This window comes from Girardinichthys multiradiatus, chromosome 24 (assembly GCF_021462225.1).
Source record: "Girardinichthys multiradiatus isolate DD_20200921_A chromosome 24, DD_fGirMul_XY1, whole genome shotgun sequence".
NCBI lineage: Eukaryota > Metazoa > Chordata > Actinopteri > Cyprinodontiformes > Goodeidae > Girardinichthys > Girardinichthys multiradiatus.
In genome coordinates this window covers 8,718,791-8,744,856 of record NC_061816.1, presented here as the reverse complement: position 1 = coordinate 8,744,856, position 26,066 = coordinate 8,718,791, and the positions used below count along the sequence as shown (strand labels likewise).

The 26,066-nt window shown below is 43.3% G+C and overlaps 3 protein-coding genes across 3 annotated transcripts; all 3 read right to left on the bottom strand.

The window, feature by feature from the left end:
* Positions 1 to 7,889: 7,889 nt before the first annotated feature.
* LOC124861184 (trace amine-associated receptor 13c-like) lies at positions 7,890 to 8,876 on the bottom strand. The gene has a single exon (XM_047354708.1). The coding sequence runs from the start codon at positions 8,874 to 8,876 to the stop codon at positions 7,890 to 7,892; it is 987 nt and encodes a 328-aa protein (XP_047210664.1).
* An 8,038-nt stretch (positions 8,877 to 16,914) lies between these two features.
* LOC124861183 lies at positions 16,915 to 19,168 on the bottom strand. Its single transcript, XM_047354707.1, has 5 exons — positions 18,959 to 19,168; positions 18,717 to 18,844; positions 18,385 to 18,617; positions 17,154 to 17,280; positions 16,915 to 17,063 (listed from the first exon to the last, which is right to left on the bottom strand). The coding sequence occupies exons 1-5, from the start codon at positions 19,147 to 19,149 to the stop codon at positions 16,915 to 16,917; spliced, it is 828 nt and encodes a 275-aa protein (XP_047210663.1). The 5' UTR covers positions 19,150 to 19,168.
* Positions 19,169 to 24,387: 5,219 nt separating this feature from the next.
* Positions 24,388 to 25,374, bottom strand: LOC124861182 (trace amine-associated receptor 13c-like). The gene has a single exon (XM_047354706.1). It carries the CDS (start codon positions 25,372 to 25,374, stop codon positions 24,388 to 24,390), a length of 987 nt encoding a protein of 328 aa, XP_047210662.1.
* Positions 25,375 to 26,066: the final 692 nt, after the last annotated feature.

Sequence of the window (26,066 nt, the reverse complement as noted above, 5' to 3'; positions counted from 1 at the left end):
TTTCTCCCTCTCACCCTTATCTAGCTCCATCTTTGTCCTCTTCCCTTCCCCCTCTCTCCTTCTCCCTTGTTCTTTCTTTTGGTTCATTCAAAGTCCTAAAACAGACTTACTTTACATACCTTCTTAACTATTCCGCCCCAAGGCTGTGAGCATTTGTGTCTGTATATTACAGGGGAGGAGGAGGAGGGGAGGAGTTGCCCAAGCGTACATCTTTTTGTCTAAATTGTAAAAAGAAAAAACCCTCCCAAGGCAACGTTGTTACAGATAAATGTAAAATAAATTATGGGGGCCAGACAGAGAGATGGGCTAAATAAGAAGAAAAGAAAAAAGGGGGTGAGAATAGGAAAAGGAGGCTGAGGAGGAGGAGGAGAATGGAGAATGAGGTGTGTCTGGGAAACGCTCGAATGAGAAAACATCCGATTTTTGGGCCAGTCAAAGCCAGCTTTTGCAAAGGATTAAAGACGCACACAGGCCACACACGCACGCTTTCATGCACGCACAAGGTGGCAAGTGTCTGCTTGCAGCGCGCTCGCTTTATGTGTTGAAATCTGCACGGCAGAGTTCCACATTCCTCTCATTGCTTTCTCCGTTTCATCATGTGAACTCAGAGTAGGGTTAGAGATGAAAGAAATGGATTTTATCATCATATTCAAGATAAATCTGCTGCAGTAAAGATTTACTCCTTTCCTTGATGATTTAAAGATAAATGCACTTGAAACCAAATATCATTCATCTCTTGCACACAGAACCCGTCTTCTTCCTGAACTGATGGCTGCTTGGCTGGACATTCCCACAACATTCCTAGTTGTACTTGTGTAAACAGATGAACCTGGCACCTTCAGACATCTGGAAATTGTATCCAAGGATGAACCAGACTTGTGGAGGTTCATATCTATCTTCCTGATATATTGACTGATTTCTTTTTGATTTTCCTAAGATGCCATTAAAGGAAGCAGCGTGTTTGGGGTTAAATAGATTAAATGCATGGTATTCTTGGTTTATGTAACCTTCTGAATTTGAAGAAATGTTTAATATTTGGGAAGACAGTTGCTGTTCAGAGATGCTCTCCATCCAAACTGACTGGGTTGGAGCTATTTTGGGATAAATAATAGGAAAGATTTGAAGCTGAAATTGGAGAAAATGGTTCTACAAACTTTTCAGGGAGCCCAATACAAATGCACACCAACCACACTTTTTAGATTTCCAAACAGTAAAAAAAAACTTGTACCATTTTCCCTTGACATGGTAAGTTTGCACTACTTGTTGTCGTTCTATTATTTAAGATCCTAAGAAAATACATTGAAGTGGGTGTTAGTAACATAAAATTTGAAACTGATGTGAATACAATGGCAATGGTGTGGATACTTTTGCAAGGCATGTTGTATTTGAACCTGTTTATATAATCTTTATTCTGTGTGGATTAGAGGAAATTCACTATACAAAAGCAAAGATGAAGCAGCTGAAGGTCACAGATTTTATGCAACAGCAGAATAATTATCAGAAGAATTTCTCTCCCCCCTGCCAGCTGTCCTTGCTCAGCATCGTCTCTGTTTATCAAACTCTGTTGATCTCTTCTAACATCCTGTCCTCAGCCGCAGATAGAGCTCTCTGTGCACCAAACAGCAGGATCATTGTGCTCAACAAATGTGGCTTCCCCTCCTTTCAGGGGCTGTCACAGTTCAGAGCAGTAGAGATGTCTTTTATTGAACTGATGTGGGTGAACAGGAAGCTCTCCTGCTGGTTCCACTGAGGTCGTCTTAATGCTCTCTTGTTTCAGCCTTGGCTTAGATAGTATGCTATAAATGCCCATGGCCTAAGGACAAGACTGGAGGGTGGAAACTGATTACTAAATATATTTAAAGCTGCTAAAACCAATTTGGGGAGAATAAACTTTCAGTGGGATCAAACTTTAAGGATGCCTTTAGAATCCTTTAATGAGAACAATCTGAATCTTCATCATATCTGTTCCACCAGAGCTTCTGAAAGCAAACAAATTGCTCTGGTTTTGGCTTCTGCTTTGGCTACAATACGTAGAGATGACACACAACATAAATTAGAAACAAGTGGGGATTTGCTTGGGATTGCTGTTTTATAACATCAGTCAAGGTCTGAAGCCACCAATCATGCCGGATTTGTTTTACATCTGTAGGTTATGAGATCCCAGTGGAGTGTTGTAATAGTCTGCCAGGAAACTCAGTAATTAAATGCTTTGTGGATTTGATGTAATGATGGCTTAAGTTCTGAATTATCAAGACCCTCAATTATACCCGTGATGCCAGCATGTAACTGGGTCGAAGGAAAACTCCCAGTCTAACCTTTGCGACATAAAAAGCACCAACCAGCTGGTTGGATCCACTCACGCTTGCAGTCTTTAGCGATCCTGATGGCTGGTTTCCGTGCCCCCTCAGATTCTACCACCGTGCGCTCAGCCACAACCTACACAGGAAGCAAAGTCCTAATATTTGTTCTCCACAGAGAGTGAATAATCCTAAAATCACTCCGTAGGTGGGCGCAATAGTTTTCCTCACATCCAGTGTTGTAACAATCTTTGATTTATCGTGGTAGATAAAAGTTAGTAATACGGCTTAGGTTGCTGAAATATTGATGGATGATGTTTAAATTCTCCTGTGTTTTAAAACCAAAGCACTTACGCCCATGTATTGCAATATACATCAGTCAGTGCAATCAACAGGATTCATTACCCTGAAACCTTTATTCACTGGGATTTTACCAAGCTCACAACATGTCCTGGTTTGTGCAGGTACGGTCACTGCATAGTCAAGATCTTCTACACCCATTTGTTCTTAAACTATGGTACAAGTACCACTGGTGATACTTGGGCTGCTTTTAGTGGTACTAGAAGTACATATTTGTATCAATTGTTTGCAAGGTAAATACACACTAATTGACTGTGATATAAAGCTAATTAGGTGACATCTAAAGGAAAATGTTTGCACTATATTTTATTTAGAGCTATCAGAGTAAAAGGGTATAAATACAAATACACCATTTTTATTTGTAATAAAAACTTGAAAATCATGTATTCTTTTTTTACCACTTCACACACTTCCTTTGGCCAATTTTCTGAAGTTCCTACAGAGTTTATGGCCTTCTGGCATGGACTTTTGTCTTCCGTTCACCTCACAGATTCTCAGATGGATTCAGTGCCTTTGTGCAGGGCAGTCAATAACAGTAACTTTAGTCTTCTGGAAGTAGTTCTTCACCAGCAGTAAAGTATGTTTTGGATCATTGTTGACACAGACTCAGTGTTGCTGACTGCTTTAGGCTTTTTTTCCAAAATCGTCATATGTCCTTTCTTCACGATTCCTTCCACCTTGACAAGATTCCTAGTCACTGAAGTCTCTGCCGTGTTTCAATGTGGGAACGGTGTTCTGTGGGTGAGAGGCCTCCCCCTCTGGCTATGGCTCTGTGGCCAAAGAGCACTTGTTTGGTCTCATCTGACCAAAGGACTGTCTTACAGGATGCATAAAATTTCACAAGTCCTTAGCAGACTTCAGTCTGACTTGATGGTGTCTCTTCTGCTGAAGTGGAGCTCTTCTGGGTCTGTAACCTTGCAGTTCATTCAAGTGCAGAACTCTACGGATTGTCTTCTAAAAGACTGTCATACCTGAGTTGGCAAAGTCATTCTAGAGTCTTCTCACCAGTTTTCTTTCCAGGGTCTTCGAAATCTTTAACTTCATACGTCTGCCAGGCTTGTTAAGTGTTTTGAGGCTCTTTTTGAATTTCTTGATACTTCTCACTTCGGTTCTGACACTTGGAAACACTGTTTACACTTTACTTCTCCTGCTTTTTAATCTCTCAGGCTAGATGCTGGTACTTGACAAACTTGGTGTTTACTGAGATAGTTCTTGTTTGGAGTTTAAGATTCTTCTACGGCATAACTGTCAAAAATGACAATCTCATTATCTTTCTGGAGTGATATACAAGCTGATGCCCCCCTGCTGGTTTAAACATTCAACAGTATACCTTAGAAGGTTCCAAGACTGAAATAAATGACTACCAGTTTGTAAAGTTACATTGTATGAGCAACGTTCAGCAGATATCAGGTTTTTATCTCTTAAAATTGGTGATTAAAACATGTAATAAGGCTTAAGCTCTCTGCCTAGTTGTTTATTTATTGAATCATTTACTTTTGTAAAAGGAGTCAGGCTAATTTCACGTTCCTGTTTTAGAAATTAATTCTAATGCTTTTACTGTGATTTACTTAACTTTTCTGTTTTCTTTGTATTTGCTCTGCAGTTTTTCTGTTCCGCATCAGTTCAGCAATTAATAAAAAGCTTACGGTACTTTTACTTCATCTTTTTTTTAACACAGAACCAAATATTTAAAATTTTTAAAGCACCTTCATTTTCATAAATGCTGCATTGTGGTGTTTCAAAAAGCTTCACAATAATTTGACTTGGTTTTAATTTTTTGTTAGTAGTTTAAGTGAAGGTGAAGATTAGCAATTTATAACTGATGGAAAAAAACATTTACCTGAAGCAGATAATGACACATTTTGTGATATTATGAAAAAACTTCCCACTCTGGCCATCCGACTAAAGTTGTTCTTAAACTCAGAGAAACTGTTTACTGTGGCTCAAATAAATGTGCTTCTTTTCTCATCTATGAAAATGACTTTTTTAAATTTGACTCTCACCCTCTCTCCCACATCTGAGGCTCCATTGTCCTATTTTCTTACATTTCTAAAAAGAAAACTGCTATAAAATTAATTTTAATGGAGTGCTAACCCCTTATTTATTTTAATTGTGCTGTGTGCTATCCCAACATTTCATCAAATATGTTCCTGCTTTCATGAACCTTTTGACTAAAGATCAGATATTTTTCACATCATGATGCAGATCCAGCTAGAAGCTCACAGAGAGGATTCCTACTGTTTTCTATCACAGCCAGGCCTTTAACTCCACCTATAGCTCAGCTGAAAGTCCCTCTAATGACCCTGATGATGTTCATTAGTGAACCTCCACCTCATGTCTTGCTGGGTGAATCAGTGATTAGCGCTAGCTTACAATTAGCCCATTCTAAGCCAGCTCTCAGGTTTAACGCTAACTTCTGTGTGGGTTAAACCGCTCTGCTTCCACCTGTTCCTGGGCGAACACACCCACCAGGCTCCCTCTCTCTGGTTGGCTCCACAGCTGCTCTGAAATGAGCCGTCTCCTATTGTAGCTGTTTGATGCGCTCAGTGTAACTTTTCGGGTGATTAATGACGCAGGCCGATGCTCCTGGACCAAACAATGGACAAATTGCCAGTCCGCCTGAGCCTTAGCGCATAGTTGCGCAGTCATGGTGCAGCGTGTGCACAAATAACCACTTTTTGTCTTCTTTTCCTTTAGACCCATTGTCAGGTTAGGTGGAGCGTGGAGCGGGCAGTGATTATATGGAACACAATGAAAACAAATCTGATTGTTTTTGATAAATATGTGAAGACTGTCATTTTGGGGCTAAATGCATCTTTTGAACAGACATAAACGTTTGAACAGACATAAACTCTTAAATGTCTTCTTTCATGAGATTCGGGGCTTTTCTGAAAACATCCGAAGCTTCAGCTCCAGAGGTCCAGGTGGCCGGTCTAACAAACCATCTGGGTACTGCTGTATTTCGAAGCCAGTCCACATGCACCGCCATTCAGTGTGTCTGCCCCCCCCCCCCACACACACACACCCAAATGACTCCCTTGTATACATCACAGCTGAATTCTCTCAAAACAGCTGCTACATCAAGGTATAACCAAGGCTCTGTTGGACATCAGCTCTTGTTAAAATCAATCAAATGTCTTGGATAGACAAACAGGAAACCGTCTTGTTCGCAGCATTAATAAGGCCATTCCTTACCAGCCTACCTGCTGCTATGGTACAATGACCCGACTTAAAGCCAGATTGATTTTAGCTTATGATGTTATGGTGTACTCTTGGCAACAGTAGAAGCTCTGATTTAAATGTGATGAACCTCCATACAAACAGTCATTGTGAGCTTGCAGTGGTTGTCCAATAGAAGGTATACTTTAGGTATCTTCAGGAGAACACAGGTATTTTACTGAGATAAATGTACATGAGTGCATTATATGATGAGCCATAAGAGCTTTTACATAGATCCATATTTGAATGCACAGCACCACCGACCTCACACAGTGCCTGCTACATTTCATCAATAGATGAGCTTTTATTAGATCGTTGGACAGAGGCTCTGACTACTGTCATTGTTCTAATGGAGCCGTCAACAGAAAGTCACTCTACCGCCATCTGGTGTTCACATATGTGTAGAATGATGAGGGAAAAACTTTCTTTCTATAGTTTTTTGTGCTGCATCTTCAAGCTTAACAAAGGTCTTTAGTCCTCATTTTAGTTACTAATTGTAATCAGTTATATTTTTACCAAACATCTCAAAATATCCCTGTAAATTCTCTTACTCTCAGGTTTTCTAATTTTATATTCTATAGGTGACGTTATAAATATGTGGATTGCTTGTTTATGAATTGTTTTATCAAGTCCCAACACATGTATATTTGGATTTTCTCTGCGGCCTCTTTTCATTTTATTGTACCTGCTGTTTTATTACATTTGAACCCTTTCAGAAACAGTTGACAGTCTGTTTACAGTTTTCTGATTATTGCTGATTATTATGATTGTATTGCTGTTCAACTGCAACATCATTGTTACTCCCTGTGGTTACTAAGTGTCAGTTTGTTGCCTTTTGTTGTTTCTACATGATTGGATTCATTGTTATGCAGACTCCCGAGTAACTCCTGTCCACCTGCCCAAGATTCTGCCGGCCTTTCTTTCGCTACTTGATATTGCCCATCTCATCTGAGCAGCTACTTCAGCTTCACTACATCTCAGATCACATGATCCTAATTATTAATCCAACATCGGGTGTAGATCCATAATTTGTCTTAAGGGATTTTAGTGACTCTCAGGCTTCTAATGAAGCCATTTCTGATAACAGGTCCGGTTGCCTTCATGTAAAACATGAAAATATTCAGACATATTTTTGGTTTCCTAAATGCATCTTTATTTCTTTTCATACGTCAACCCCTTGTGTGTTGGGATATTTTACGCATTTTACATATTTACACATTTTACATCAGATGTTCCCTATGTCTGCCATGTTTAAATGCATTGTCACTGGCAAATAAAATGCATTAAAATAGAACATAGATTAAAGCTTCAGTCTTAATTTAGCAAAATTGCAAAGTCTGTTCTAGCAAATAGGTACCCTTTAACACCCATAAATTCACTTTCCTTTTATTAGATTTATAACAAGTTGTGGTGCAGTTTTTGCAGAAATATTTTAACAAATGTGTTTTTATTAAGAGAAAAAAGACGTGTGCAAAAAAGAAGGGCAGAGAGCCACAACCATCATAATAAAACAGGTTTGTGTGTGGGTCTGTGATAATAATCTTAACGTAGTGCAAAAAGGCCAACTAAGCTTTTTCTTAAAAAGAAAAACAGCAAATTAGTTGTTATTATATTACACTTCTTTAAAACACTGGTAAGATTTATACTTACTGTTGAACTTTGTATAAAAAGGAATAAAGCTTTTGTGATAAAAGTAACAGATTTATGATTTTGGATGGTATTAAGGCCAATCACATCATGCATGTACAGGTTTGTACTCTATAAAGTATACATGAACAGGTCAAAACCGCACAGTTAAAGGCTCTGTGTCATAATAGTTTTCCTTCTAGAAATGTTCCTATTTGGTCGTCTTTGTTCATGTGAGATTCATTAAAAACATGGCAGCTATAGAAACCTCTGCTGCTTGTTTAACTTAATGCACATGAAGTCTGATCACACAGTATAAAATGTGAGCATCTTTAAAATCTTTATCACTGAAAAACAATCACACATCTGATCTGTGGTCAGCTCTACCTACATCATCTTCATGTCGCAGGAGTCAGGCTGCTGTATTTTTAGGGTTAGGATAAGTTTGATAGCTTTTCTGAACCAGGGGTAGAACAAAACATAAATGATAGGATTCATGCAAGAGTTCAGCAACATAATCCAAGTCAGAGCAGAAAAGTAGGACAAGCTGCTGGATGTGTCCTTTCCCTCCAAGGAAGGATAAAAAAAAGGAAAATAACACATTATAAACACAGCAATTACAATGGCGAGGCTCCTGGCTGCCTTCCACTCAGATCTTGTTACAGCTTGAGCTGATTTTACAGCTGTAGCCGCTGTCTGTGAACGGATGAGACGCACCTGGGAGAGAGCAGCCAGAAGCACTCTGAAATAAAGATAAACCATCACAGTACATGGTGCTATGAAGGTGAAAAAGAGATCAACAGTTCCTAAAGCACGGCTGATAACTACAACACACTCCCCGTGACAGGTGCTGAACCTATCTGGCTGGCCTAAGTGTCCCATCAGGATCAATCCGTTGTAGAGCAGCGAACAGACCCAACAGAGAGAAACACAGATCTTCACATTAATCATTGTGATCCTAGTGGGGTAAAGGAGTGGGTCACAGATGGCCACATAGCGATCTACAGATATAAGCACCATGTGGCCCAAGGAGGCAGTGATCAGACAGTAAAAGACATAAGGAGTCAGAGCACACATCAGGCTCCCCAGCAGCCAGCATGTCTCCAAGTACCGCAGCCCCTCGATGGGCATCACCAGCAGCCCCACCGCCAGGTCAGACACAGCCAGAGACAGGAGCAGGGAGTTGGTTGGGTTGTGCAGCTGCCTGAAGTGGGAGATGGAGATGATGACGAGCAGGTTGAGCATTACAGTGAGCAGGGAGATGAGAGTCAGCAATGTGTGAAACAGAACGGTCTCAGAGAGGGGCAGCAGCAGCCTCCTGCAGGAGGAGTTATGGTTAGGAAAGCACAGAGAGGAGTTCTTACTGCCGTCCATCAGGGAGGTGAAGACGAGACATGACCCTTCATTAAGATGCCTTATTTATCTTCCTTAAAATACGCCCTTCTGTCTGACAACTAACCTGAAGACTGATGCAACCTTTCTTCACACTTTCACCCTGTTTGAGATTGGATTTAGTTTGCTTTAGATCCATTCACACATGTTCAATTATGGGTTTTGAATATTAGCAGATATTTGTTTTGTAGCTACATCTCTTATGAAAAATTTCAATATTTTTTGACCCTCATTTCAGAAAGTAAAAGTCCATATATAGATTCATTACAGGTAGAGTGAAACATTTCAAGCCATTATGTTTGCAATTTTGTTGATTATGACTTATATATTCAGTGTCTCATGAAGTCCGAATATTGTAAATAAGTTTAATATTGGAAGCTCATGGTGTCCCACCCTAATCAACTAATGAATTCTAAATGTCTGCAAAGGTTGCAAAGCCCCTAAGTGGTCTCTCAGTCTGGATCAGTAGGATAGACAATCATGGGGAAGACTGACTTGACAGATATCCAGGAGACAGTCATTGTTGGCTTACCCTCCTTGTGGAGGACCGGTCATTGCTGAAACAGTTGTTCACAGGCTGCTGTGTCCAAGCATATTCATAGAACGTTCATTAGAAGGAAAAAGTGTGTTAGGAAAAACGTGCACCAGGAACAGGGATACCCGCAGCCTTCAGAGGATTGTCAAGCAAAATAGAAGTAATGAGGACTGAGGCTGGAGTCAGCTAATTGAGAACCACTACACAGACAAATCCTAGACATGGGCTACAAGTGTCTTACCTGGCATAAGGAGAAAAAGAACTGGACTGATGCTCAGTTGTCCAAGTTCTCTTCTCAGATGAAAGTAAAGTTTGCATTTCATTTTAAAAGTCGAGATCCCTGAGTCCAGAGGAAGAGTGGAGAGGCACAGAATTCATGATGCTTGATGTCCAGTGCGATGTTTCCTGAGTCAGTTATGATTTGCCAGGTTTTCTGCTGGTGTTGGTTTACTGGGTTTTTTGAGGTCCACAGTCAATGCAGCTATCTAAGCATGACATTTTTGACCACTTGATGCTTCCTTCTGCTATCAGGCCTTGTACCAGCCCACAATGCCAGTTGTACCAAAAGCTGGTCCAATGACCATGGTGTTACTGTGCTTGATTGGCCACCAAACTGGCCTGACCTGAGCCTCATATAGAATATATGGAGTATTTTCAAGAGGAAGCTGAAAGACACCAGGCCCAATAATGCAGATGATATAGGACCCCAGAATGCAGACGAGCAGGCAGCGTGATGGTAAGTGAAAAAGGTTTAATAACAAAAACTCACTCACAGCAGGCGAGACAGGCATGGCATGGTCAAAAAACAAGGCATGATATGAGAAATGTTTCCGCCTTGTGTAAACAGAACAGGTGTGTATAAATGGAGTGTGAACCAGGTGAAGCAAGACAGATTAACTAGGTGCAGGTGAACCGAATAAAGTTGATTAACTGAAAACAACCTGACAGGAGCAAAACATGGCTTGAACAGAACGCAAATCCAAGGAGACAACCCCAAATCATCTGACCCCAAATCGTCAGAAAACCTGACGTGGGCTGCTCTGCAGCAGCACCACCGTTCTGGAGACATGACGTGGGCTGAGCTGCAGCACCGCTCTGTAAACATGACGTGGACTGAGCTGCAGCATTGTCCTGCTGACATGGCGTGGGCAAAGGTTGGCGGCAGTAAAACTGCCTTACTGCAGTCTCATAATCCCTCTCCATCTGCCTGATTCTGTCCATTCGCTCAGGACAGGAATACATGAGGGTGGTCTTCCTGAAACTCTTTATTTGGCGTGCGTAGAACCTTAGCCGCTCCTCCTTTTCATCAGCCAAAGACTCAGTGCTATGGGCTGGAGCGAGCGAAGACGGAGCTGCAGCGAGCCTGGCAGACAGTGCTGTGGCAGGCGAGGATACGGGACTACTAGCTGCAGCGAGCCTGGGAGACAATGCTGTGGCAGATGAAGATGCGGGCTTACTTACTGCAGCCCTCACGTCAGCTGGCAGGGAAACCACCTCCTTGCCAGGCGAACAGGAAGGTGCTCCGCGCCGACGTTTCTTGCGGCGGAAGGAGGGCGAGGACTTCACTGCCGGACCAGAGTGCACAGCCAGGGAAGCAGGCGAAGAACGGTGACGAAGGGGACCTGTCCCCGGACATGGAATCGCCAACCTGGATCCATCATAAGCCGACTGCGGCACTGACAGCCCTGCAGAACGGCACAACGACTTCTCCGCCTCCCGAGACAGGAAAGTAAAGAGGTCCATGGAGCTAGCCTGATGCTCATCCGTGAGGTCCATTGTTGGCGGAAACATTCTGTTATGGCTTACGAGATATAGGACCCCAGAATGCAGAGGAGCAGGCAGCGTGATGGTAAGTGAAAAATGTTTAATAACAAAAACTCACTCACAGCAGGAGGCAGGAACAAAACAACAAACGGGCAGGCGAGACAGGCATGGCATGGTCAAAAGACAAGGCATGATATGAGAAATGTTTCCACAATGTGTAAACAGAACAGGTGTGTATAAATGGATTGTGAACCAGGTGAAGCAAGACAGATTAACTAGGTGCAGGTGAACCGAATAAAGTTGATTAACTGAAAACACAACCTGACAGGAGCAAAACATGGCTTGAACAGAACGCAAATCCAAGGAGACAACTCCAAATCATAACAGCAGATGACCTGAAGGCTACTATCAAAGCAACCTGGGCTTCCATCGCAACTCAGCAGGACCATAGGCGGATCCCCTTCATGCCACACCGCATTGATCCACCTCATGTTCCTGGTCTCCAGGACTAGGGTGTCTAGGTGAACCCACTCAGCATTACCATCCCACGCTCCTGACCTCCATGACGAGGGTGTCCAAGTGGACCTGCCTCGTGTTCCTGACCTTCTCAACGAAGGTGTCCAGGTGGACCCACCTCATTATCCTGACCTCCTTGACGAAGGCATCCAGGTGGACCCGCCTCTTGTTCCTCCCCTCCTCGACGAAGGCGCCCAGATGGACCCGTCTCATTTTCCTAACCTCCTTGGTGAAGGCGTCCAGGTGGATCCGCCTCGTTCTCCTGACCCTCCACAACAACCCCAACGTAGAACTTCTGGGCTCCTATGCAGATCATCTGGGCTCCAGCGCAGATCATCTGGACTCCCAATACCAGTTCCAGAGCCTCGTCGAGGGATCAACTGGTGCTCCCCGAGGTGCTGCCGAGGGTTCTGGCGGTTTCCACAGTGCTCGTTAGGGCCTTGCCGACCGCCAGACAGGGTTCCCAGAGGGTCCTCTATTCTTTGTGGCTAACCGCCAGACAGGTTTTCCAACGGTCCTCTACGCTTTGTGGCCAACCTCTAGACAGGGTTCTCCAAGGGCCCTCTACACTTTTTGGCCAACCTCCAGACAGGGTTCTCCGAGGGTCCTCCACACTTCTCAGTTGGCCTCCAGACTTTTTTCCTTGCCAACCTCTCAGGCACATGCACCGCTGCCGTAGCCTGTCACCAGGTTGGGTTCTGCATGCATTTTCTCCATAGCCAGTCTCCAGACCTCTGTTGTTATCGCCGTTGTCCCATTCTCCTTCTCAACAATCGCTGGCCTCCTAGCTCTTTTGTCGCTAACCTTTTAGGTCCCTGCTCCTTTGTCGCCAGCCACACTTAGATGCTTTCTGCTACCTCTCTGCACTAGCTGCTTCTAATTCCCTTCTTATTAGCTCCTTTGGTTAATTCTCCACCCTTCCTCAGTATTTATACTCTCTTGTTGTCATTGCTTTCCACTGGTTCCTCCTAAAAACTACTCTGCATACTACCCTTACTACTCACCGCTCCATGTCCTGAGACCTGCCTGTATTTTTCCATGTCCTTCCTATGTTTGTAAGTTTACCTTTTTCTTTAATTAAATACATTTTTGTCTACTCACATGCTGCTCGCTCTCTCTCTCTCTCTCGCTCGCCTGCACTTTGGTCCTTTAACAACCTCACCTAGCTTGACACCATGTTGTTTGCAGACGTATTTCACATCATTTGCGTTTGCCTTTTGTCATATTTCTTTTCAACGTGTTTTTGTTGACCACAATTTTTGCGTTATTATTAACTGCAGTGATGCTTGGTTCATTAAATGGGGCCAGCTACTGTGAGGACCAACGCTATTTTCCTGGTGTCGGATTTTGAGTCCAGTCCCAAGACAGCAGTGCACAGCTCAATCTGGTGCTTGAAACACCCCCAGTTGCTGGCCCCATTACCGACCAGTTTCAGTCCCCCCGGTGGCCTCAGCATCTCCATTTTTAATCCCACTGATGTAGAGCAAGACTTTCACTCCTGGTACAATGTACTGTTCATCTTTTCTTGGTTTGAGAATGATGTGCTGCATCAGGACCTGTCCAACTCACCATCATAGAATTTATTTGAGGGTTTCTGAAAAAAACGTAAGACAATCTTAAAAAACAAAAAAAAAAATCAGGCTGATGCAGAACTGGACCCTACAACAAGACAGTGACCTGAAACATACCACTAAATAACCCAAGGCTGGCCACATGGAAATGTGTCGGGAGCGGCACACCTTTTGATGGTTATAACACACATTTAAAGCATCAAAACAGATTGCTTACAGTTTGCTTGTTATTGCTGATTATTATGATTGCATTGCTCTTCTGCTGCAATATTGTTTCTCCCTGTGGTTACTAAGTGTCACTTTCTTGCTTTTTGTTTCTACATTATTTGATTCCGACATGGATCCAGATATTTTTCTGATCCACATGCAGTCAAGGATCCAATGTAAAAGGAGTATGTAAAAGGAAAGTTTTTATTATCAATAGATGACAAAGTCAATGAATCTGTTATTGTTATGATTTGGGGTTGTTTGGTTTTTGGTTTCTGGTTTTTTCTTATTTTTTTCACAGTTAAGGTTTTGACTCGTTCTTTTGTTTATTATTATTATTCTTCTTAGATTTTGAATCATGCTTCTGTTATTTTCCTGGTCATGCTTTAGTTTAGTCATCTTGTTCATGTTTTGTCAAGTTTGGTTTTCGGATCTGGTTATGCTTTTGCTTCATGTTTTTTCTAGTTTCTGTTAGTTTGTGTTCAAGAGTCTCTGTTTTTGCCACAGCCACGTTTTGTTCTGTCTGTCAATTAAGTTTATTCGGTTCACCTGTCCAAGTTAATCTGTCTCCTTGCTCCACCTGGTTTTCACGTCATATATACTCACCTGTTCAGTTAGTCGTCACGGAAACATTCCTCAAACCAAATCTTGTTTTTTTGATCATGCCATGCCTGTCTTGCCTGCACATTTGTTGTTTTGTTCCTGCCTCCTGTTGTGAGTGAGTTTTTGTTATTAATCCTTTTCACTTACCATCATGCTGCCTGCTCATCTGCATTCTGGGGTCCTATATCTTGGAAACCATAACAGAATGTTTCCGCCAACCATGGACCCCGCGGAGAAACAGAAGGCAGACGCCTTGGATCGCTGGGTTGAACGGCAGAAGGAGGAGGCGATGAGGAATCTGCCGACCGACCTGGAGGTTCTACCCTCTCCACTGCTGCTGGAGCAGATGGAGTGTGAGGCGGTTCAGCGCCGTTCTCCGCCTGCTCCCCTGGCTGCGCACTCTGGTCCGGCAGTGAAGTCTTCGGCCTCCTCCCGCCGTAAGAGATGTCGGCGCGGAGCGCCTTCCTGTGGTTCGGCTGCCGAGGAGGTGGTTTCCCTGCCAGCCAACCTGAGGGCTGGGGCAAGTAAGCCCGCATCTTCGTCCGGCACAGCCCACGTCAGGTCCACAGAGCTGCTACTGCTGCTGAGCAGCCCACGCCAGGTCCACAGCCAGGTCCACAGCCTGACACACCACAGCCTGACTCCAGGCCAGACACCCCACAGCCTGATACACCACAGCCTAACTCCAGGCCAGACACATCACAGCCTGACTCCAGGCCAGACACACCACAGCCTGACTCCAGGCCAGACACACCACAACCTGGGATGACGCCTGTCAGCCTCAACCCCCTCCACACGTCGCAGAGGACGTCGTAAGAGGGACGCTCCGGCTCACGTCTCTGAGGGTCCGGCTGATGCCTCAGCCTCTGCTCACGCCACTGAGGGACTCGGCAACGCCTCAGCTCCTGCTCACGCCACTGAGGGTCTCGGCGATGCCTCAGCTCCTGCTCACGTCACTGAGGGTCCGGCTGACGCCTCAGCCTCTGCTCACGCCACTGAGGGTCCGGCTGACGCCTCAGCCCCTGCTCACGCCACTGAGGGTCTCGGCGACGCCTCAGCCCTTGCTCACGCCTCTGAGTGTCTCGGTGATGCCTCAGCTCCTGTTCCTAGTCTGCAGGGGTTCAGTGAGGAACTGGTCCTCGTTCTGGCTTCTGAACCCTGCGACGAGGGGTTTGAGGAGGAAGCGCCACCGGACACTGTTCCTGAAGGGTTCAAGGAGCAACTGGTCCTCGTTCTGGCTTCTGGACCCTGCGACGAGGGGTTCGAGGAGGAAGCGTCATCAAACCCTGTTCATGAGGGGTTCAAGGAACAGTTTGTCCTCGTTCTGGCCTTTGAACCCATAGACGAGGGTTCGCCAGGCTCTGCTTCTGCCTCTCAGGGTTTGCCAGGCTCTACTTCTGCCTCTGAGGGTTCGCCAGGCTCTGCTTCAGCCTCTGAGGGTTCGCCATGCTCCACGCGTCCGTAGTTCCACAGAGTTTCTGGGGGGTCCTCTACTCTGCTCGGTTGGCCTCCTGACCTACCTACAGTTTCCCGTCACAGGCCGCCACGGTCTCTACGCTTCTCTCGGCCTCCACGTCTTTGTCGGAGGTTTCCACGGCTTCACCGCCGACCGCCCAGAACTCTGTAGTGCAGGTCCGGTCGCCCGCCGGAACTCTGTGCCGGCTGGGGACGACCTCCTGGTTGCCCGCCGGAACTTTGTTTTTGTTTCTGGCCCTCCTACCGAGGCCCCCACCGCCCACCCTGGCCGGGTTGTCTTTTGTTTGGACTCTTGTGGGCGTCTGGTATCCGCCCTTAAGGGTGGGGTTCTGTTATGATTTGGGGTTGTTTGGTTTTTGGTTTCTGGTTTTTTCTTATGTTTTTCACAGTTAAGGTTTTGACTCGTTCTTTTGTTTATTATTATTATTATTTTTAGATTTTGAATCATGCTTCTGTTATTTTCCTGGTCATGCTTTAGTTTAGTCATCTTGTTCATGTTTTGTCAAGTTTGGTTTTCGGATCTGGTTATGCTTTTGCTTCATGTTTTTTCTAGTTTCTGTTAGTTTGTGTTCAATAGTCTCTGTTTTTGCCGCAGCCACATTTTGTTCTGTCTGTCAATTAAGTTTATTCGGTTCACCTGCTCAAAGTTAATCTGTCTCCTTGCTCCACCTGGTTTTCACTCCATATATACACAGCTGTTCAGTTAGTCGTCGCAGAAACATTTCTCAAACCAAGTCCTGTTTTTTTGATCATGCCATGCCTGTCTTGCCTGCCCGTTTGTTGTTTTGTTCCTGCCTCCTGTTGTGAGTGAGTTTTTGTTATTAAACCTTTTCACTTACCATCACGCTGCCTACTCGTCTGCATTCTGGGGTCCTATATCTCGCAAACCATAACAGTTATGGAGCTTCGGCAGTCTGCTTCTACTGGATCTGGAGATGGAGAGTACAGTTTAGTTGGAGCAAGAACCCGATGGACAGGAAGCTTCAATGTCCCTTATAAGTTAGGAGTCAGTAATTAAGGAATGGGGAATCCAGGACCGTTCCTCCAGACCATAGCCCTCTCAGTTCACAAGTTACTAGAAACCTCTGCCTCCTTCGTGGATATCAAGGATCCAGCGGGCCGAGAAAACAGGATGGCCATCAATGTCCTGGGTGAGTGGAGGGGGTTCAGACATCAGGTAAAGAGGACTTTTAACCACAGGTTATACCAAAGAGATGTGAAACACAGGATTAATCTTGAGGCTAGCAGGAGGTTTGAGTTGAAGAGCGACATGACTGAGGACGGTCTCCATCTTAAAGGGATGATGTACTCAGGGGAGAGTTTCCTGGAAGTAGATTTGAAGTGAATATCACGAGTTAAGAGCCAAACCTTCAGACCAGTGATATTGCAAAGCTGGAGATCCCCTGCGATTAGCGAGGCGGAGGTTCTGCTCAACAGTGCGGTTGAGGACGCTGATTGTGTGGTGATATGGTGTTGAGCAGAACTGACTGAAATATCCTGTTCATCTGAGAGGAAAACAGATGCTGACATGCAAAGGAACCTTGAAAAGGAGACATGACTGTAATGGGAATATTCTTCCCATGGTACCTGCAAACTCCAAGTAGAGGGACACACAGAGCACACACAGTTTCTGGTTCTTCCTCTTAGTTGGACATTGGTTTGAGGATAAAACCCAGAACTGAGAGCCACTCTTGCTCCCAGGGCTGCGCTGAAGCTTATCCACACACAAACGGGGGGCCACTGTTGGATAGAATATCCGAAGGAGGTCCGCAAGGATGATAGACATGTTTGATTAGAGGACGAGCAGTCTCAAGAGAAGTGGGTTCCTTGGCAGAATGAGATGGCAACCCTTTGAGAATTGGTAGACTATAATTAAGATGATAGTGAAGCTTTTTGAGGGAGGTAACCCGGTGACAGTGTCCCCTGGTGGGGCGCTTACGGATGGCCAGTAGTTGGAAAAACCCCCTAGGTGGCCGGTTGTGGGTCTTATTTTGAGCAAGATCGAACAGGCCGAGGCAAACTCTTTTACATCTTTGCTGACTGAGGGCCACCAGAAAGTTTAGCGGATTTATGCTATGGTACGACTTTATGCCTGGGTGTGTGCACCCAGTGAACGAGACGAGATTGGACTGGAGTCGGAACATACATGCGGTTTAGTGGACCATTTCTTGGACGGGGTTCAAAGGTTTGGGCTTGACGGACCTGGTCCTGAATCTCCCAGTAAGAACTCCAACGACCCAGGATGGAGGCAAGAGGTTCTTCACTGAAAGAATAATGTTGATACAGTGCCATACCTGTCAAGTTTTGGATTTGAAAATAAGGGAAATTTTCTGGGGACCGCTGTGAGCCATCCCACTACCCCGACCAAGCTCCAGTATCCCTTGCATTTTAGCACAGGTGTACAAGATATCTAAAATAACCACTTGTCCACCACTAACAGACTACAATAAGCCTACCTTTGTTGACACTGAATGCTGTGGACATTCCTATGTTATAACAGAGCCTAAATGAAACACAAACACATTTATTTATTTAACACATTTTCAGTTTATATATACATTGTTTGTCTTTAGGTTAAACATTTACATTTTGTCTTCATTACACATTTTATTTAAATTTCTCATGTTCACTCAGGTGGCTCTCTGGCATTCACTAAAGACTTATTATACAGATTTGTTGCAGCCTTTGCATCCTTTAAGACTTGTTTGGATGGAGTGTATTTGTGGCCTGGGCCAGAGTGGTTGATTTTACATGACAGTAAAGCACAAACTGTGCTGTTGTCTAATGACATCCTATTCTCTGTAACAATCTTTCTTACCATACTGAACACTCTTTCAGAACTGGCATTGCTGTGGGGAATGCATTGTAAAGCCTCCATTAATCTTGGCAGCTCACTGAACCTCACATCTTTCCCTACCAGTCCCCAGAATCTGTCAGTTTTGTCTTCTTGTGGGAGATGCTTGCTATCTGTCACCTGGTAGTCAATGAGTTCCTCTCTCAGCCTATCCTCACTCAAGCTCAACTGAGGGAAAAGGGCCCCTAGCCTTGCCACTGTAATGTAAAACAAGTGTTTGACTGAACATTGCAGATCTAAACCATGCAATATTCATTTATTAATTTAATCAATGAGGAACTGACTCTAACATCTACCTGTCCCTGGAGTAATGTCAAGGCGAGCAGCAGGGTCCAGCACTTTCATGTCCTTCAGGAGTGGATGGTCAAGAGGAAAGGAGGAGAACATCTTCTGAAGCACTGCTTCATAGAATCTTCTCACAGATCTACAACAGCATAAGGGTAAAAACAGCATAAGAGTAAACAAAAAACACTACAGCCTATAATCTCATACTGTGAAAAGATGATATAATTAAATAACTGCTGGGTAATATACTCACTGAAAGATTTTCTTCTCCGCTGACACAGGGAGCTCTTTCCTTGCCATGAATGCCTTTGTTTCTGCTCCTATAAAGAGCTCTTCGTCAGCCAACTGATGTCCTTCTCCATACTCCACCTCCTTGAGAGGTACACCCATGATGGCCCTGGCTGGTATGAGGAACCCCAGGATCCTCTTGATCAGCCTCCACATCTCCTCTTCAAGTCTGTGAATCTGCACGGCCTCTGACTGAAGAAAATATAATTGGTCGCACTGTAATAAAAAGGCTACAATAAGTACAACCATATTTAATTCATCCAATATGATTGACACCCACCTGGAAGACAATATTAAATTCATATAAAGGCTTAAGGGCAGCACTCAGGAACATGAAGTACGCCTTCACGATTGGATCACGCAGATGGCTTGCTAGATCGTGCACTTTGGCACTCCTCTCCACCTCCTCATGACTGTTAAAGTAGGCCTACAGTACATATGGACACAGGGTGGCAATTCATGGTTAAAATGGAAATCTAGCATAGTTAACTGTGTATATATCTGCTGGAGTTACCATCCTTACCTGCAGTGCATCCCACTGGTTCAACACTCTCTGGATGCAGGTTAGCAGACTCAGCCATCTGGTGCTGCAGTACCTGAGGAGCTTCAGGTGGTCTGAATCAGTGAAATCTACAAACCCTTTGTAGAGTTCACATCTTTTTGCACTGAAAGATAGAAAAATGTTTATAAGAATATTAACTGCAGACCTAGAAAAAATAGAAGTCCTATTTAATTTATTTGCATCTACCTTTTATCAAAGTGGGTGTATATCCCCACCAGGATGTCTTCCACCCCTTTTTCTATGGATAACAGAAAGAAATGCCATAAAACGACTTAGACAAAACGTATGGTTATAATTACAAGCAAACTATTACACACGTCAACAACACAGTGCAGTTCCCTTACCTTAGTGCTTGACTCAGTTTTTCATACAGATTTTCTGCATTTCCCACGTTGCATATAGGCATCTCCATGAATCTTGTAACGACCTGCAGAGTGGCCTCATCGTAGAGTCTAGTTAGGATGACAAATTCTTTATTTCCTTTTCTGTTGTTCGATTCGTCGCACATCACAGAAAATGGCTGAGATCGGCATGTTTTGGCCAACTCGTCATCTAGCTCTGTTGCTATGGCACCTGTTGAGAGAGCCCAGTAATTAAAATTAGCTAACCATTACCCTACAATATGCATACGGGACATTATTAAATAGGCATATGCATACACAATACTTATACTTAATTTGACTCAGCTTACCTTTGATGAGTTGGGTAGCCTTGGTTTTTCCCGCCGAGAATTTCCGTGCGATAGCAGAGTCCGGGAACATTTCAGCTACACACTTATTGAAGTCATCACAGAAGTTGAAAGCAACATTGTTTTTGGCACACAACATTGCCATTTTAACCTCCGCATTTATGACCTGGTCTGCCTCGGTGGTATTTCTAGTCACAAATGTTGACATCGCCTGGGCATGTTTCTGTGCCTCTAGCCAGCGCTTGTGCTTGGTCGATTTTTCATGCTGACTGATGTCGTTCCTTCCCCCGTGGGAGACACTAAAATCGCAGTTACAAATCTTACAGAACGCTTGACTGTGCCCCATCCTGCTCTTCTTTACAAAAGAAAATTCGCTGTCCCATTTTTCAAGATATTTGCACGATGTCTTTCTTTTTCTGGCAGGAATACCTTCCCTTTCGTCACATCTATCCATTTCTCTCCTTTGTTGTTCCAGGTTTGTTCCCGCCGTCGGCACTAATATCGCGACAACTGCCACCCAGGCTACTGCAGGTGGCAGTTCTTGCGAGGCTAGTGACAGAATTCAGAGAAAGAAGCAGAGGAATGTTTTTTTATTATTATATTGTAATACGGGAGATTTACGGGAGAATACTAATACGGGAGGACGGCGGGAAAGAGGTTAAAATACGATAGTTTCCCGGCCAAAACGGGAGACTTGACAGCTATGTACAGTGCATCGGTGTTTGGTGTTTTTGGAACCTGGTCTAAATGAAATGACAAAATTAGGACCAACAGAACTGGTGTGGGTTTAGGTGTTTAGGCTCCTGAAAATAGGCTAGATTTTGGTGGTCAGTCCACATAAGGATGGAGTGTGCAGCCCCCTTAAACAAGTGACGCCATTCTGTAAAAGCCATCTTAACGGCTACAAATTCCCTATCCCCTACATTATAGTCCTTTTCTGATGGGGTGAGTTGACGGGAGAAGAAGGCATGGATAGAGTTATTTGACATTTGAGAAAGAATGGCCCCAACGCCAATATCCGAGGCATAATAAATGTTTTGTAGGATCAGGTTGGATCAGAATAGGGGCATGAACAAACTTGTCTTTCAACCCCTGAAAGACCTTCTCAGCCTCAGCGCTCCAGTGAAACTATTTCTAAATGGAGGTGAGAGCTGTGACAGGAGTGGCAGTCTGACTGTAGTTTTTAATGAAGCAATGGTAAACGTTGGCAAAATCTAGGAAGCATTGCAGGTGTTTGCAGGAGGATGGAGTGGGCCAATTTAGCAGAAACAGCCTGTTCTCGAAGACGCATCAAAGAACCTGATGAACATGCACCTTGTGTTCACTTACAGAAAAACAAATCATGTCACCTAAGTAGACAGACACAAACTGGTTTAGAAAGTCCCACAGGACTAAATTGAATAAAGCTTGGAACACTACAGGTGCATTGGTAAGCTCAAAGGACATCAGTAGGTATTCATATTGACCCAATGGGTTCTTGAAAGCAGTTTTCCATTCATCCCCCTCCCTTAATCTCACCAGATGGTATGCGTTGCGAAGGTCAAGTTTAGCAAAAAAAAACTTAGAGCCCTGGTCAGAGGCGGTAAAGGATATTTGTTTTTTATTGTGATCTGGTTGAGTCCATGGTAATCAATGCAAGGGTGAAGTGGACCAGCTGTTTTAGCCATGAAGGAGAATCCAGCACCTAGTTGCAAGGCGGAATGACTAATTAAGCCTGCAGACAACAACACATTTATATATTTTTTCATGTAATTCCCTTCTGGTTTAGACAGGTTAAAGAAGCAACTGGAATAAACCTTTACCAGACTGTTGGCATGTAGACAAACAGTGAGTGCCCCAGGATTCTATTCTGCCCTCCTTTGAAATAAACTGGGGGTTATGCGAAACCAACCAGGGAAATCCAAGGACGAGAAATGACTGAGGGGAAGGAATCACAAAACAGATGTTGGGGTTTGTGTCGACAGGCTATTTCATCTTTTAACTGTTCGCTGAGGGCTTGCACAGAAGCTCCTTTGAATGCCTGCAGGTTCCAGAGGCCGCTAGAGTTCTAAAATCTATGGCAAACCACAGATTTCTCGTCTTGTTGTAAATTCCAAAGTCTCCTAGTTATTTCTCTTTCATTTTCTGTTTAGCCAAAAGTCAACCTCAGGTCTGAAATAAAACCTTTGTAGGAGCTGCAGAGTATTGTTTGTCAATCATATTTAGCTTTTGTCTATTTTAGAGTTTTACCCTGTAGAAAGTCAACAATCAATCAAATGTGAATGCGTCAGTTTGGAATGATTGGGGGATTGACAAAAAACTAGAGTACACTGAAGGAGAAATCTCCATAGTTTACCTTTTTCCCCCGAAAATTGTTCTGGAGTTGGGGTGGCTGCCTCTCAGAAGTGAGATGGTGAGGGTGATGGTGGAGGTGCCGGAGGAGGTGTGGCAGCACCTGTGGTCATTGTCCAGTTGTTGACCCAGTTTGGGCCAAGGTTCTGCTGTTGGACATATTGCCTTATATTTTAGAAAGAAGATGATTTTTCCAGGCAAACCTTCCAAAGAAACCACTCTTTTTTTAGTCTTGTTAAATTTTCTTGTGTCCAGAAGTTCAGCATTTGAGGTCTATAGCTGTAGATGAAGCCGAAGATGAGGTATTGCACTGTTTGACCTTTGTTTGAAATTGCAGATTGGCTACTGTCTTAATTTAATTGTGTTTTCTTCTTCTCTGTAAAGATGGATTTCAAGGTTTTTGGAGATTACCTTATTACTCTTTCCAGATTGATGTACTTAGTTTTTCATGCAAAGTTTTCTCATTTACTTCAACTTTTCCTGTTGTGTGCTATCGCACACATGAGGTTAGACCTAAACAATTACAAAACATCATAAAGACCAGATCACTGTTATTATGCCGTATCATGATACGTATAGCTCTTAAACTGAAACAGAGTGTATGTTCCTTTTACCATGACTCCATAATGTTTCTAAAAAATAACACTGTCCTCTTTTAAAGTTCTCCCCTAAAGTAGCAAAGGAAAACAACCGGCCTTTGTTTAGCTACTTCATCTGAGCAGCTTCTTCAGCTTCACAACATCTCTGATCACATGATCCTAATTAATAACTCAATATCGGAAGCAGATTCCTATTCCCCATACGGGATTCTTCTGGTAAACCTGATTGAAGCCATTCTGATAACAGCTCCGTTGCTTTTATGCAAAACAGAAAATATTTACAAACGTATTTTTGGTCTTTTATTTAAAATGCATCTCTTTTTCTTTTCATATGTCAACCTCTTGTGTGTTGTGATATTTTACACATTTAACATTTTACATATTTACACATTTTACATCAGATGTTCCCTATGTCTGCCATGTTTAAATACATTGTCCATGATAAATAAAATGCATGAAAATAAAACCTGGATTAAAGCTTAATTCTTAATTTAGCAATATTCCAAAGTCTGTTCTAGCAAATAGGCTCATTTTAACACCATAAATTCACTTTTCTTTTACTTTGACTTATAACAAGCTGTGATGCAGTTTTGCAGAAAAATATTGAAAATTGTAACAATTGTGTTTTTATCGAGAGAAAAAAAGAGGTGCAAAAAGAAGAGAAGAAAGATCCACAACCATCATAATAATACAGACAAAAAACAGGTTTCTTGGTATGTAATAATAATCTTAACATAGTAGTGCAAAAAAGGCCAACTAAACTATTTCTTAAATAGAAAAAAACTGTTTAGTTATTACTTTACACTTTTATAAAAACACTGATAAGATATAGACTTTTTGTTGTACTTTGTGTAAGAAGGAATAAGGCTTTTGTGGTGAAAATAACCCGCTTAGTTAATGGATTTATGATTTTGGATGGTATTAAGGCCAATCACATCATGCATTACAGGTTTTTACTCTATAAAGTATACATGAACAGGTCAAAACCGCACAGTTAAAGGCTCTGTGTCATAATAGTTTTCCTTCTAGAAATTTTTCTATTTGGTCGTCTTTGTTCATGTGAGATTCATTAAAAACATGGCAGCTATAGAAACCTCTGCTGCTTGTTTAACTTAATGCACATGAAGTCTGATCACACAGTATAAAATGTGAGCATCTTTAAAATCTTTATCAACTGAAAAACAATCACACATCTGATCTGTGGTCAGCTCTACCTACATCATCTTCATGTCGCAGGAGTCAGGCTGCTGTATTTTTAGGGTTAGGATAAGTTTGATAGCTTTTCTGAACCAGGGGTAGAACAAAACATAAATGATAGGATTCATGCTAGAGTTCAGCATCATGATCCAAGACACAGCAGCAAAGTAGGACAAGCTGTTGGATGTGTCCTTTCCCTCCAAGGAAGGATAACAAAAAGGACAATAACACATTATAAACACAGCAATAACAATGGCGAGGCTCCTGGCTGCCTTCCACTCAGATCTTGTAACAGCTTGAGCTGATTTTACAGCTGTAGCCGCTGTCTGTGAACGGATGAGACGCACCTGTGAGAGAGCAGCCAGAAGCACTCTGAAATAAAGAACAACCATGACAGTACATGGTGCTATGAAGGAGATAAAGAGATCAACAGTTCCTGAAATACGGCTGATAACTACAACACACTCCCCGTGACAGGTGCTGAACCTATCTGGCTGGCCTAAGTGTCCCATCAGGATCAATCCGTTGTAGAGCAGCGAACAGACCCAACAGAGAGAAACACAGATCTTCACATTAATCATTGTGATCCTAGTGGGGTAAAGGAGTGGGTCACAGATGGCCACATAGCGATCTACAGATATAAGCACCATGTGGCCCAAAGAGGCAGAGATCAAAGAGTAAAAGACATAAGGAGTCAGAGCACACATCAGTCTCCCCAGCAGCCAGCATGTCTCCAAGTACCGCAGCCCCTCGATGGGCATCACCAGCAGTCCCACCGCCAGGTCAGACACAGCCAGAGACAGGAGCAGGGAGTTGGTTGGGTTGTGCAGCTGCCTGAAGTGGGAGATGGAGATGATGACGAGCAGGTTGAGCATTACAGTGAGCAGGGAGATGAGAGTCAGCAATGTGTGGAACAGACCAGTCTCAGAGAGCGGCAGCAGCAGCCTCCTGCAGGAGGAGTTATGGTTAGGAAAGCACAGAGAGGAGTTCCTACTGCCGTCCATCAGGGAGGTGAAGACGAGACATGACCCTTCATTAAGATGCCTTATTTATCTTGCTTAAAATACGCCCTTCTGTCTGACAACTAACCTGAAGACTGATGCAACCTTTCTTTACCATTTCATCCTTTTTGACATTGGCTTTAGTTTGCTTTAGATCCATTCACACATGTTCAATTATGGGTTTTTGAATATTAGCAGATATTTGTTTTGTAGCTACATCTCTTATGAAAAATTTCAATATTTTTTGACCCTCATTTCAGAAAGTAAAAGTCCATATATAGATTCATTACAGGTAGAGTGAAACATTTCAAGCCATTATGTTTGCAATTTTGATGATTATGACTTACATATTCAGTGTCTCATGAAGTCCGAATATTGTAAATAAGTTTAATATTGGAAGCTCATGGTGTCCCACCCTAATCAACTAATGAATTCTAAATGTCTGCAAAGGTTGCAAAGCCCCTAAGTGGTCTCTCAGTCTGGATCAGTAGGATAGACAATCATGGGGAAGACTGACTTGACAGATATCCAGGAGACAGTCATTGTTGGCTTACCCTCCTTGTGGAGGACCGGTCATTGCTGAAACAGTTGTTCACAGGCTGCTGTGTCCAAGCATATTCATAGAACCGTCATTAGAAGAACGTGCACCCCTGTTCCTGGTGCACGTTTTGTTAGGAAAAACGTGCACCAGGAAC